Source organism: Panthera tigris, chromosome D2 (assembly GCF_018350195.1).
Source record: "Panthera tigris isolate Pti1 chromosome D2, P.tigris_Pti1_mat1.1, whole genome shotgun sequence".
Taxonomy (NCBI): Eukaryota; Metazoa; Chordata; class Mammalia; order Carnivora; family Felidae; genus Panthera; species Panthera tigris.
The window spans coordinates 1,386,126-1,399,256 of record NC_056670.1 but is presented as its reverse complement, the minus strand read 5'-3'; the positions used below and the strand labels follow the sequence as shown (position 1 = coordinate 1,399,256).

The 13,131-nt window shown below is 50.9% G+C and overlaps 1 protein-coding gene across 1 annotated transcript in view; it reads right to left on the bottom strand.

Moving 5' to 3' along the window:
• The window catches only part of ZWINT (ZW10 interacting kinetochore protein), a 33,080-nt gene extending 23,204 nt beyond the window's left edge, over positions 1 to 9,876 (bottom strand). The window contains exons 1-8 of the mRNA XM_042960811.1: positions 9,804 to 9,876; positions 8,924 to 9,014; positions 8,710 to 8,833; positions 8,408 to 8,574; positions 8,237 to 8,293; positions 7,535 to 7,677; positions 7,299 to 7,458; positions 7,107 to 7,210 (exon numbers count right to left, since the gene is read on the bottom strand). Coding sequence (XP_042816745.1) covers positions 7,133 to 7,210; positions 7,299 to 7,458; positions 7,535 to 7,677; positions 8,237 to 8,293; positions 8,408 to 8,574; positions 8,710 to 8,833; positions 8,924 to 9,014; positions 9,804 to 9,844 — 861 coding nt within the window. The 5' untranslated portion in view covers positions 9,845 to 9,876 and the 3' untranslated portion in view covers positions 7,107 to 7,132. The remainder of the gene's footprint in view (positions 1 to 7,106; positions 7,211 to 7,298; positions 7,459 to 7,534; positions 7,678 to 8,236; positions 8,294 to 8,407; positions 8,575 to 8,709; positions 8,834 to 8,923; positions 9,015 to 9,803) is intronic.
• Between the last annotated feature and the right edge of the window lie 3,255 nt (positions 9,877 to 13,131).

Here is a 13,131-nt window from a genome sequence, read left to right as displayed (position 1 = left end):
AAATCTTCCCTGAATATAATGCAATGAGCATTTCCTAAGTCCTTTTTTTTTTTTTTTTTTAATTTATTTTTGGGACAGAGAGAGACAGAGCATGAACGGGGGAGGGGCAGAGAGAGAGGGAGACACAGAATCGGAAACCGGCTCCAGGCTCCGAGCCATCAGCCCAGAGCCTGACGTGGGGCTCGAACTCACGGACCGCGAGATCGTGACCTGGCTGAAGTCGGACGCTTAACCGACTGAGCCACCCAGGCGCCCCTCCTAAGTCCTTTTAAATTACGAGGGCACTGGTGTGAGTTCATTTGTGGATGAAAGTTACGCATATTCCTGAACAGAGGAATCAGAGCCAGTGTGAATGACAGGACCTGTGTCCGAGAAAAGGAGCCTGAAACCACTTCCCCCATCTGATCCGCGAGTTCTCCACCTGTTTTAGGTGTGGATGTGTACGTGTCCACGTGTTTATGTGACAAGTATGACGTACTCTGAACACACCCCTCCTTCGCGTGTTGAAAAAGGCACACCGGAACAAGGATGAGCATCTCGGTCGCCATCAAGAGCAGAATCTAAACACGAAATCTGCGTGTCTTTCCCACACAGTCCTGACTTCATGGTGACCAAGCAAAACAACCAGAGGTAACGCTAAACTTCACTAAATGGATTACTTTAATCCCTCTTTTAACTCTAGAACATCTGGCCCAGGTAATCCAGACTTTACAAACATGGAGATGGTGGACGACTGGCCTCTGTGCCCGGAGTGTTTTCCCTCAAAGACATGCAAAACATGACTTCTTGTCCACTGCTAAGTTATATGAAAAACTTGGGAATTTAATATACCTCCTTTTTAAGCTAGTATTTTAATTAATGAAACATGCTCACTGTTTATGATTGGTTTGTAAGATCAGACCTGAAGTTTTTGCAATGTAATTTCATAACACTGAGAATCATGAGGATATTTTAAACCCATTCTTTCCTAAGACAAACCTCACTTTGATTACTCCAACTCACATTAGCTTCTCCTGTGATTTTTTATAGTATGTGTAAATAGAACACTTCCGTACCAGATTGCGTATACACATACAGATTTTTTATGGTTTAGTTCTTTTATAATGTTTATACGCGACAATCTCCTATAGTTCTGGATTTACTCCTTCTCTTTCCTATTTCAAAATGCAATTTTAGGTATATAGTAATCAATCCATTTAAGTAATTATCAACTCCTCACTAGGGCGTGACAAAGAAGAAATGCACGATGAACTAAATCACGCGTGTCCACATAGGTGTGTCTGCTGGAGTCCATCTGACAGTTTAGAAGTTATAGGCACATGGGAACAGGCATCCGACACCTAATCTGGTATACTGAGAGCCCTGTGAAGATTTTCCTAACTACGTCAACAGTTATATAAATTCAATTTAACAACATAAATAAAAGAATGTACATGCCCTCAAAAAACTGCTTAATAAGTCCTGAAAACAAACTAAAAGATATTGATTCCTGAGACTGAGATCTAATGCCTAGGTTATCCCAAATTTCAAAAGCAAAGTTTATCAAGACCCCAACACTAAATTCCTCAGAGCCCAGTGCTCAAACTAGCAAAAGGGGCATTTAAAGACTGGGTTAGGAATAATAATGAAATTAATCTATTTCATCCTGTGTATTTAAAAAAAAATTTTTTAATGTTTATTTGAGAGAAAGACAGAGACAGAGTGTGAGCAGGGGAAGGGCAGAGTGAGAGGGAGAGACACAGAACTTGAAGTAGGCTCCAGGCTCTAAGCTGTCAGCACAGAGCCCCATAAGGGGCTCGATCTCACAAACCGCGAGACAATAACCTGAAGTCGGATGCTTAACTGACTGAGCCACCCAGTGGCCCCTCACCCTCTGTATTTATTTCTTTTAACATTTATTTTTTTGAGAGACAGAGGAAGACAGAGCACGAGTGGGGGAGGGGTACAGATAGGTGAGGACACAGAATCCAAAGCAGGCTCCAGGCTCCAGGCTCCAAGCCATCAGCACAGAGCCCGGCATGGGGCTCGGACCACAAGATCATGACCTGGGCAGAAGTCGCATGCTTAACTGAGCCACCCAGGCGCCCCCTCATCCTCTGTATTTTAAAACTTACGCATAATCGCCTCAAAGAAGACCCATAAAAATTACAATACAAAAAGTTGCATAAATTCTGTAAGATAGGAATGGCGTGTATTAACCAGAATGGCCAGAATAGCTTTCTTTAATTATTATGTAATTTGTTATTATTTAACACATATCATATTTTATATTATTCTATTTTAGAATAGCTTTCTTTTCACAGTAGGGTAGAATATCCAAAGTGAAATCTCGGCTTTACAAATTTTAAAATTGTAAAGATAGAATGCAAAGGATTAACTTTGCTGAAACCATCCAAGTGTTGACAAGAATTATCTTCCTGGTGGAAACAGTCACATAAAAATAGAATTCAATAAAGAATTGTAGGGTGGCACCTTGGAAAGGAGGATAATGAAAGAACATTAAAGCAGTATTAAAATACAGCCAAAAGCTTGTGCTTTTGAAAGAGAAAATAGAAAAAAGTCTTTGAGAAATATGAATGAAAAAGAGTCTTCAACCAGCAAGAATGAGAAGTAGGAGAGACACAAGGAACATTAGTGCGTCCACGAGCTACTAAACGAAAACACACCCACCCTCTCCCCCTGTGACCAGCCACCAAGTATTCACAACAGCGAAGTTCAATAAAAATGGACACTTGGTAGTAAAACTACATAAACCACACGAAGAAACAAGGAGCACATGAGGAAGGTGAGGACCTAGGCAGGCCCACAAAGATGGAAACTACGCACCCTTCCAACGCCGGGGAAAGACCGGAACATGTTGGATGAGGGTCAGAAAGGATCAGCTCGAACTGTAGGCCCGAATAACACAACAACTCCAAATAACGTAGACTGGGGTCTAACAGAGCTGCTTAAAAATTAATGACAAAAAATGAAATTAACGATTATCCAATAGGTTAGTAACATAGTTAACAAAAGAGATTTAAACAAAGAAAATGCATCCTAGAGAGAAAAAAGTAACTATAAATATGGAAGAACGTTTATATAACATGAAGAACAAAGTTAGAAAATCTAATTGATGTCTAACTCGTGTGGAAGAAGCTTATACAGAAGATACTGAAAATACTCCTAAACTGTTGAAAAGACTGGCGATTTCAGATTTAGAAAGCCCAACAAACCACAAGCATTGTGAATGAACGAATGAACGAACGAATGAACGAACCAGATGTACAGGAAGAACTTTAAGCGGCCAGCTGACTTCCCATCAGCAACAGTGAAAGCTAGAGTCATGTTCTAAACAAAAGCCCCTGTGCCCTAAGCATTCTCTACGCAATGAAAACCTCTTTCCAGAATGAGAACAGAATAAAAGCATTTCACAGTAAGAAACAGTGAAGTGTTGCACAGCCTACCGACCCTATAACTAAAAGAAAGTCCGACACATGTATTTCAGATGGGAAATCACCCCATGTGAAAGCTCTGACATATAAAATCAGGCAGGCAGAAAACCAAAGTGAATGAGTAAACATGACCAGAAAATGTAGGGAAGAGTCAGTCCGCTTTGTGAGGAGAGAACAGGCTGGAAGTAATGAACCGAACGGAAACATCTTACTAGTCAAGAGTGTGCTGACCCATCAGTGGTGCCAAGCTTCCTTTCTTGTTCAAGATCGAGACTCTTACACTTAACTTTAGACGTTATTTACTCAAAAGCTAAACTGGGGTAGCAACCAGTGACAACCTTCAGAAGAAAAAAGATAAAAGGAATGAAAACAAAATGATAAAAAAATAAACAAAACCAAAGATAGAAAAATTATGAAACTGGCTTTTAAAAAATCATTCCTTAATGTGGTATAAAAGCAATAAAAATAAAAAGTGGGGGCACCCGGATGGCTCAGATGTTTGAGCGTCTGACTCCTGATTTCGGCCTCAGATCATGATCTGCTAGTTCATGGGATCGAGCCCAAATCAGGCTCTGTGCTCATAGCTCGGAGACTGCTTCGGATTCTCTCTTTCTGCCTCTCCCCTGCTCTCGTTCGCTCGCTCTCTAAAAACACAGCACGACACAAGGACGAAGAGAAGTTGAAACTCACAAGGCTGTCAGAGAGGCGGACGAGGCAAAGGTACACAGGGAGCTGCAGTTTCCTTGGTACCGACGCAGGCAGATCGCAAGGCTAAGAGACACTCACCCGTCAACAGTGGTACAGCCCGGCTCAGAGATAGACCCACGTGTAAACTTGTGCCCTAACACAGTAGGCACAGGGCAGGGGAAGCAGAATCTACCAGAATCATAAGGAGATCATACTCGGAGACCTGAACACACCTCTCAGGAGATGACATTCAGAAAACAAAAAATTTGGTATCCGGGAGACAAAAACTGAAAAAATAACAAGCAAAATGTGACAGACACATAGAAACCACCACAAGGGACAATTCCAAAACAGACGTCCTTTCAAACCCCTGTGAAGCACAAAAAAAGAAAAGACAAGAGACCACATTCCTGGTTCTACCTGCATCCCTCGCCACCTTCCAAAGATTTCTTATACAGATGACATTCTCTGACCAAATTAGAGTAGACTTAGAAAGATTATCCTCCCATGCAGAGAAAACTGCAAAAGTACTTTTCTAAGAAACTCACAAATCAAACAATGGGAAATAGAAAATTCTATGAACTGAATGTGAACATATTTAGAGAAAGCCACAAGAAATGTGTAGCCTTACATTTTATTTGAGAAAACAAAGAACCAGATACACAAGTGTATTACCTGATAAAAATTAAAAGTTCACAAAACAAGTACATCTTCTCCACCTAGAAACAGAAGGTAGGAAATGGCCAAGCCAGGCCTACGGGCCAATGAACCAGAGCAGACACAAACAAGAGCAGGTCACAAAAGGCAATTCTGAATCTTTAAATACGTGAAAATGAATGCACAGCTGAAGACAGATCAAAGGGAACATCAGATACGGCACAAAAATATCAGGAATACACATTAGGCCACCCTGCAACAGTGTGCACACGTTAAAAGAATAAAAAATATACTATGACGGTACACCAATATGCTTGAGAAATGAGAAATTCCTAGAAACACGTAACAGTAGCTGGGAAGCGGGAAATTAAAGCTAGCAAAGAAAAAGCAAAGCAGTGTTTCGCCACAGAAGAATATCATGTTTAAAAGGAAAACACTATTCTTAACCAGAAGAGTTTCTCTGGTGCTGGACTGAGCCGATGGTCCGTGTTAGTTACCATGGAGACTTCGGTTAGGACAGCGCAATGGCGTCCAGACCAGCGGTTCAGGGACTGGCCTCCGTCCCTCCAGCAGGTGGAAAAGAGAGCAAGTCCCCGGCAGGCAGCAGGCCCACAGGCCCACAGGCCCAAGTGCGTGTATGAGACCAGGGTCCCAGGATGGTCCCTAGGGGACCGGGAGCACAGGGCACCGCTACAGCCAGACCCTGCTCCTCTCGGCGAATAAGGCCCGGTCCCCTAGCTGGTCGGTCAGTCTTGCAGCCACACTGGCCGGTGCAACACCAGCCCGCCCTCCCCTACGCCTCACGGGCGCACTGGCCCCGCCCCCACTCGGGGAGGGAAGCCTGCTTGCCAGAAGTTCGGGTGTGCTCGTGTGATCACTGCTCGTCCACCCAGCTCTTCGCTGACTGGACTGGGAGCGGCCTGGGGGGCTCCGGGGACTGTGTCTTCCTGTCCCTGCGGGCTCCACCAGCCACCAGCGCGAGGCACCGGGCAACCCCACAGCATCCCAACCGCACCCCAGCGCCCCTCAGCAGCTCTCCTCCCCAGGGCCGATGTGCCTGCTCTCCCGTGTAGAAATCCCAGGGCCCACAAGGCCACAGAGATAAGGCAGAAGGTCGGGGAGGGAGCCCCCCAGCAAGAAGAGGGGTGAGTGGGACTGGGCACCTGGGAGCTAGAAGCCTGCTCCCTCACACATGGTAGACGGAGAAGCGTCCTCAATCCTGACCCCTCACTCAGCCCTGAGGGGTCTTCAAACACCTCTGAGATCAGACCTATCTCACACCTAAACAACGGGGCCAACACATCTGAAAGAACACTAGGGAACTCGGGCCCTCAGAGAAGCAGAGCCCAGAGCAGGACTCAAAGACCTGCCTCCGTCTCCACCTGCCGGAAGGCGTCTGAAAACACGGCCCCCGAGGCTCTTCCCAGAGCCGCTGGGGTCCCGCTCACGCAGGAAGGTCCCCTCCTCATATGGACGACGGGTCTTCCGCTGGGGTGGTCGCTGGTGTCTCTCACACGGCAGTCCTCACACTCCCCACAGGGACGCGCTGTCCCCCAGAGAGCAGTGCCCCCCGTGTGCCCACACCAGCCACACACTCAAGAGCAACGGAGACAGTGAACACGGAAACACACACCCAAATACGGACAGAAGTAGGAGCTCAGGCAGACACAGGGCTTCTCTCTGCTCTCAGGGCTGCTCTTCATCCCGGTTGGTCTGTGCGGACCACACTCTGCGGGCAGGTGTGCGCGGCCGAGCCAGACCCGCGGCTGCCGGCCCCCGGCTCGCAGCAAGGGGCCAGCCTGAGGCAGGGACGCCATCACCACTTCCGTCACTGCGCCACGTCCAACCGCCTTGCACGAAGCATCCTCCTCCTCCAGTGAATACGCTCGGCGAGCTGGATTCCCGTGGGTTTGGACAAGCGGCGTCAGGGCTGCCAGCCAGGCCCCTCCCCACCCACTCGCTCTCTGTCCACACTGGTCCCGGCACCTGCTGTACCGCTAGCTCCACGTGTGGCTCTGCCCACCGACCGACATGTGACCATGGACACAAAAGGGGGAACAGACAGAGCTCCAGGCTCGGGAGCCCACCCCACCCAGGTCCCGGTCAGAAACCAGGCTGCACTCCAGAGCCCCGAGCATCCCGCAACAAGGATGGGGGCGGGGGACGGTGAGCAGACAGACAGCGTTCGCCCAGGGCAGGCTGGGCACAGAGCGAGGTGCTAGGCCTCAGCCACAAGATGAATCCTTGCTCCTTCCCACTTCCAGCCCCCGAGGGACAACAGCTCAGACACAGAGAGGAGGTGGACTGAGGCCGCCCCTCCCTCCATACCTGCAGTCCGGGGACGCCGTGCAGCTCTAGCTTCCTTTCCCGTGGCGCTGCCCCTCAGGGAGCCACGGCGAGCCTACGTCCACAGCAGGCGGTGGGCCGTCAGCCTTGGGGACACACGGTGCGGGTGATGGGTCAGGCCTGGCTCCCAGCTCCTCTGTCCACCGCCCTGCCCCCGGCCCACCTGTCACTCACCTCGGATGGCCCAGCCCCGTCTCTCCCGACGGCATCCCCGGTGTTCCGCTGCTGGGGCTCATCCTCGGCAGGGTCCAGCTTCCGTGGGGGCTCCGTCTCTGCCTCGGGAAACGGCAGCTGACCCTGCAGGGTGTGCAGCAGCTGGAGGAAGGTCTGGTGCCTGCAGAGAAGAGGTGGCAGGTGAGGGAGGAAAACTGGGCCACACGGGGGTGTGCAGCCCACTCTCCCAGCCTCACCTCTGTAGCCTGTGCCGTTCCTGCCCCGCCTGCTGCCGTAGGGCTCCAAGCTCCTGATGCAGACGCCGGAGCTCCTGCCGGGCCCCCGTCTGCCGCAGCCTCACCTCCGCAGAAGCTTCCGCCAGCTGCTGCAGACGCTTCTCCTACCGGAGTGAGGGCAAAACGCCTCAGCAGGTGTGGAGGTCCTTCAGCCACACTCTTAATCCCCAGCCTAGGCACGACTTGGGCTGCAGATCCACAGAGGGAAAGAGGAACTCTACTCACTTTAGGGGAAACGGGGGCCTAGAGAGGACTAGGGGTCAGAACGAGCTCTTCTAGTGCAAAGTGTTCGGAGGAAAGGGGCACACAAACGAACGTTAGTCTGTGATGTGCCAAGTACTGTTTTAAGCACTTGCTATACTGATGACGTCATCCACCTGGCTTATGGAGTAGACAAAGAAACAGCACAGGAAGTCAGGGGACACCCAAGGTCCTAACACTGTCAGTGGCGAGGCTGCGATTTAACTCCCTGCTGGTGCCCGAGCAGCGAGGCCTCACAGAGAAGGGGGTGAAGGTTTTCCGGGCAGAGGACGTAGGAAGAGGACCTGGCCCGTGGGGGGAGGCCTCACAGAGGAGAAGGGAATGGAGGTTTCCAGGGCAGAGGACGTGGCCAGTGCCGCGCAGGGGTGCAGAAGGGACACTCCCCCAGGGGCCTGGACCCACCTGGTGCAGCCGCCACTGCTCCTGGGCTGTTCTCAGCTTCTCCATGGCCACTTGCTTCTGCAATGAAGGGGAACAAAGAAGGAAGAGTGTTTCTCTGGTTGGATTTGGGAGGTGGCCAGGGGTCCACCCCAACATGCCTGCCTGCCCTCCTCTCCCTCCTCCTGGCCCCACCTTGGCCTGGAGCTGTTCAAGGGCTTCCTGGAGCTGCGCCCGCTTCCTCTGGGCCTCCTCCATCCTGGGCAAGGCCAGGCTCAGGGCCCTGGTGATGGCCTCCACATGCTCTTGGTAGGTGGCCTTCAGCTCTTTCCACTGCTCCTTGGCAGCAATTGCCTTCTGCCCTGAAAGGAGCCACCGAAGACAAGAACAAAGATGAGACTGGCCTGCCTGTCTGCCTGCCACACTGGGGCCTCTGTCCTCCCATCAGCCAAATTGCTGACCTGACACACCTCCACCCCAACCCCCTTCCTGCTCACGGCTGGCGTCTTCAGAAGCCAAGGGCTCTGGTCCCTGGGCAGTGTCCTCCCGAGCCAGGAAGTTCTGCAGGAAGTCTACCACCTGCAGCTGGCTGCACAGCAGCTTGTCTTTCTTCCGGGAGTCCTGTTCAGAGAGAGGGCAGAAGAGGGACATCTGCCGAGTACCCCCACGAGGGGACCCCGGAGCTTCCCTAGCTCCCAGGCTTGCCCATACCATCACAAACTCCGCCAGGAGCTGGGCCGGCAGCTCCGCCTCCTCTTGCAGGCCTGTAGGCTCCAGGACGTGTGCCAGCTTGCCCAGGGCCCTGCCGGAGCAAGAAAAAGGGGAAAATTGGACACTCCTGGGGCGCTAGTCCTGGCGGACCTGTGCACACAGAAGCATTCGCAGGTGCGCAACAACGCTGGGTCTTGCCCTAACCAGAATCTACAGGAAGGTCTGCAGTGCTGTCTGGGGATGGAAGGGATAGTAAAAACAAGCAGAGCAGGGGGAGTCAGGATAAGGGGCTAGGATCTCAGGCAGAAAAGGTCTCACGGAAGAGGAACCACTGGGTGGAAGGTCTGAAGGCCATCAGGGAATACGGGACAGGGAAGGAAAGGGGCAGCGCTCCGATGGGCAGCCGGGGGTCGCGGGCAGGGGACACTTGGGGGCGGGGATCGGACAGAGAGCTGGGTGCCTGCTCTAGGCTCTGCGAGCCGCCTCACCAGCAGGCAGGGATGCGGGTAGAACAGTCCCCCGGAGAGTGCGCGCTGACGCAGGCCAGACCAAAATTAAGTGACCCTCCCAGACATCTGATGCCTGGACGGTGTTACCCGCTAGGGGACGCGGGGTCCTCAGGGATGGAGAGGCCTCCAGGACCCAGCTGGGTGGCGTGCAGGGAGGGGGGAGATGCCTGCCTGCACGCCCCGCGGCGAAGTCCAGGGACTCGGGGTCCGCAGGGATGGAGAGCCCCCTGGACCCAGCCGGGGTGCGTGCAGGGAGAGGGGGGTGCCTGCCTACACGTCCCGCGGCGAGGTCCAGGGACCCCGGGAGTACTCGGGGTCCCGCAAGGTCCTCCCAGCCCGCCCCCGGCGGCCACCCGGCAGCACACACTCACTCTAGCGCGGGGCCCCGCACCCCGTCTTCCGCCACCTCCATCCCGCCGACAGCGCGCTCCCGCTCTTCCGCGTCCAGCCCTCAATGAGCTTTGAATTCGCCGCTGTGAGCACCGGGGCAGGCGATTGGCTACCGGGCCAGTGGGCGGGAAGCGAGGGTCAGCGTGAACTCTGATTGGCAGGTGCCGCCGAGCCGTTGGAGTGATGGCTGTTTGGCGCCGGCGCGGTCTTGGCTGGGCGTGGCCGGCGCGCCGGCGCTCTGCGCCTGCGCGCCCTGCCCGTAGGCGGTGCTGGAGCCTGGGGGCGTGGCGTGGGCCGGGCAGCGCAGTTGACCTGGTTTTCGTCCAGCGGGAAACCGAGGGCCAAGCTTGAGTTTGGGCTCTGGGGAGACACTCGGCATCCAGTTGGCTTAAACTATGTTGGGGTGAAGGAAAGCACTGGGTCTACCTCCCCAGATGCTTGCCTTAGTCGGGAAGAACACGTATCCCGGAAGCGCAGCGGTCTTCGGGCGGGGGCCGGGGGCCGCCCAGGAGGTGGGGGTCCGCCCACCAGTCGGCCGGGGTCCGCCCCCCCGGGCCCTCCCGGAACTGGCCGGGAACGTGGAATAAACAGCCAGGGCAGTTTCCTCCCATCGGGATGGGAGCCTCAGCGGCCGCGGGCCCTGCGCTGAGAGCTCAGACCCGTGTGCCTTCGCGGCAGGGAGCAGGTAGCGCTGGACTGCGAGCACATCACCGAGTAAGTGGCAGGCCAGAGCAAAGTAATATTTATAGAAACAAAAATGTCCAGCTGCCAGCGTCACACAATTTACAGTGTCCAGCAGCCAAATAAAAACTACCAAGTTTGCAAAAAACGAGGTAAAGAAAATCCATAGTGAGAAGTAAAAAAAAAAAAAAAAAAAAAATCACTGATCAGAGCAAATAGAATCAAACAGGCAAGGATATTAAAAACAGTTATGTTCAAAAAATAAGAAGAGATAATGAAAAAGATGATAAAAGTTGAGGACGTGCGGAAAGCGGAATGTTCACGTTGCTGGTGGGAATATGAAATGATGCATCTGGGGGCGCCTGGGTGGCTCAGGTGCCTGTGTCCCACTCTTGATTTCAGGTCAGGTCATGATCTCACAGTTGGTGTGTTTGGGTCCCCCCTCCCCCACTCTGCTTTGAATTCTGTCTCCCTCTCTCCCTGCCCCTCCCCCACTCACTCTCAAAAAAAAAAAAAAAAAAAAACCATTAAAGAAAAACTTACAATGATCACCTAGGGGGCACCTGGGGGGCTCAGTCGGTTAAGGGTAGGACTTCGGATCAGGTCATGATCTCATGGTTTCTGGGTTTAAGCCCCCGTGGGGTTGTGTGCTGACAATTCGGAGCCAGGAGCCTGTTTTGGATTCTGTGTCTCCCTCTGTCTCTGCTCCTCCCCTGCTTGCACTCTGTCTCTCTCTGTCTCTGAAAAGTAAAACGTTTAAAAAAAGTTTTTTTTTAAATGATTCATCTGCCTGGGGAAACAGTATAGTTGTTCCTCAAAATGTTAAACATGAGTGACCATATGGACCACAGTTCTTCATGTAGGGATAGATCTGAGAGGAATGAAACTGTGTTCACAAAAACTTACACACGTGTGCCCACAGCAGCATGATTTACAAAAGTCAAACAGTAGAAACAATCCAAATGTCCATCAGCTGGTGAACCGGAAAACATCTGCATCCACTCAATGGGGTATTTTCAGAAATAAAAGAATGAGATATACTTACTGAAGCATGGATGAACGTCGAAAACATTGTGGTAAGCGGCAGAAACCAGTCACAAAAGAGTACATGTTGTATGATTCCATCTACATGAAATACCCAGATTAGGCACTTGTAGAGAATCAGAAAGCCGACTAGTGGTCATCCAGGGTTGGGGTGGGGGCAGGGGAGCAGGAGGGTGGGGAGATGGGCATTGGTCGCCTGCTGAGAGCAACTGTAGGAGGACATGGGGTTTCTTTTAGGAGGTAAATGTGGAGAAGGTTACATAATTGTATATAAAAGCTATTCAAGGGGTGCCTGGGTGGCTCCATCTGTTAAGTATCAGACCTATAATTTCTGCTAGGGTCGCGACCTCAGGGGTCTTGGGTTGGAGCTGCGCACTGTGCTTAACACCCCCCCCCCGTACTTTCTCTCTCTCTAAACAAATAAACATTAAAACATTAAAAAACTATCCCAAGACGTACCATGATTGCACAGCTTGAAATCATCCATAGGAGAAAACCTTGAAAGCAGCTTTGTGTGGGAGGATATGTTATATACAAAGGAACAACAATAAGGATTGCAGTAACTTTCTTATTGCAACCATGGAAAAAACATGACACTAGAGCAGCATCTTCAAAGCACTGCTAGAAAGTTACGGGAAACATACCTTCCAAAAACAAAGGTTAAGTAAAGACACTTCAGACATACAAAAGCTGAAGGAATTTGTCATTAGCAGATCCATGCTACAAGAAATGGGCGAGGCATCTTTTAACTTAGAAGGAAACATTAGATTGAAATCTGAATGTATACAAAGAAACGGACAGTGCCAGAAATGGCAACTACATGAATAAAAATGTCTTTTTTTTACCACTAAATCTTTTTTTTAAAAGTTAATAAACTATATTAATAAAAATAGCAATCGGGGGAATTATATGCGCAAGTAAAATGTAGCCCAAAAAAAAGTGTGGGGAGAAAAGAAACACAAGTAAACTACACATCTTTGTTGTTTATTTAAAGTTGTGTGTGAGGTGAAAGTAGACTGGCCTAAAGATAAAGCTGTGGACTGTGATCTCTTTAAGAAGCGGTGTGACCCGCCCCAGGGAGGCCACTAGTGAGTCACTCCCTAGTATAATCTGTTTGAGTGAAGGTGAAACTTGTGACTTGTTTCTAAACAACAGAATATAGTACTGGTGATGGGGTATCAATCTGTTGATTAGGCTGCATGAAGCAAATCACACACTCGTATGATGCCCTTTCGTTATATAATGTTCCCCAGCAAACCAAAGGAGAGAGCTCTCCTGCCGGCCTCGGAGAAGCAAACAGGCGTGTTGCAAAGGCCAGCGGCGAGGATCACGTGGGATCCAGGGCTGGAGAAGAGATCCTAGCAGATAGCTTGGCCCTCCGTCACACAACCACGAGAGGCTGAACTCTGCCAACAGTCTAGATAAGCTTGGAAGCCGATTCTTCCCTAATTGAGCCTCCCGAGAAGAACGCTGCTGGGTTAACATCTTGATTGCAACCTTAGAGTCCCCCGAGAAGAATGTAAAAATCCTGTCCCAGAGAAACTGCCTGAGATCCTGACCTACAGAAACTGAGACATGACATGT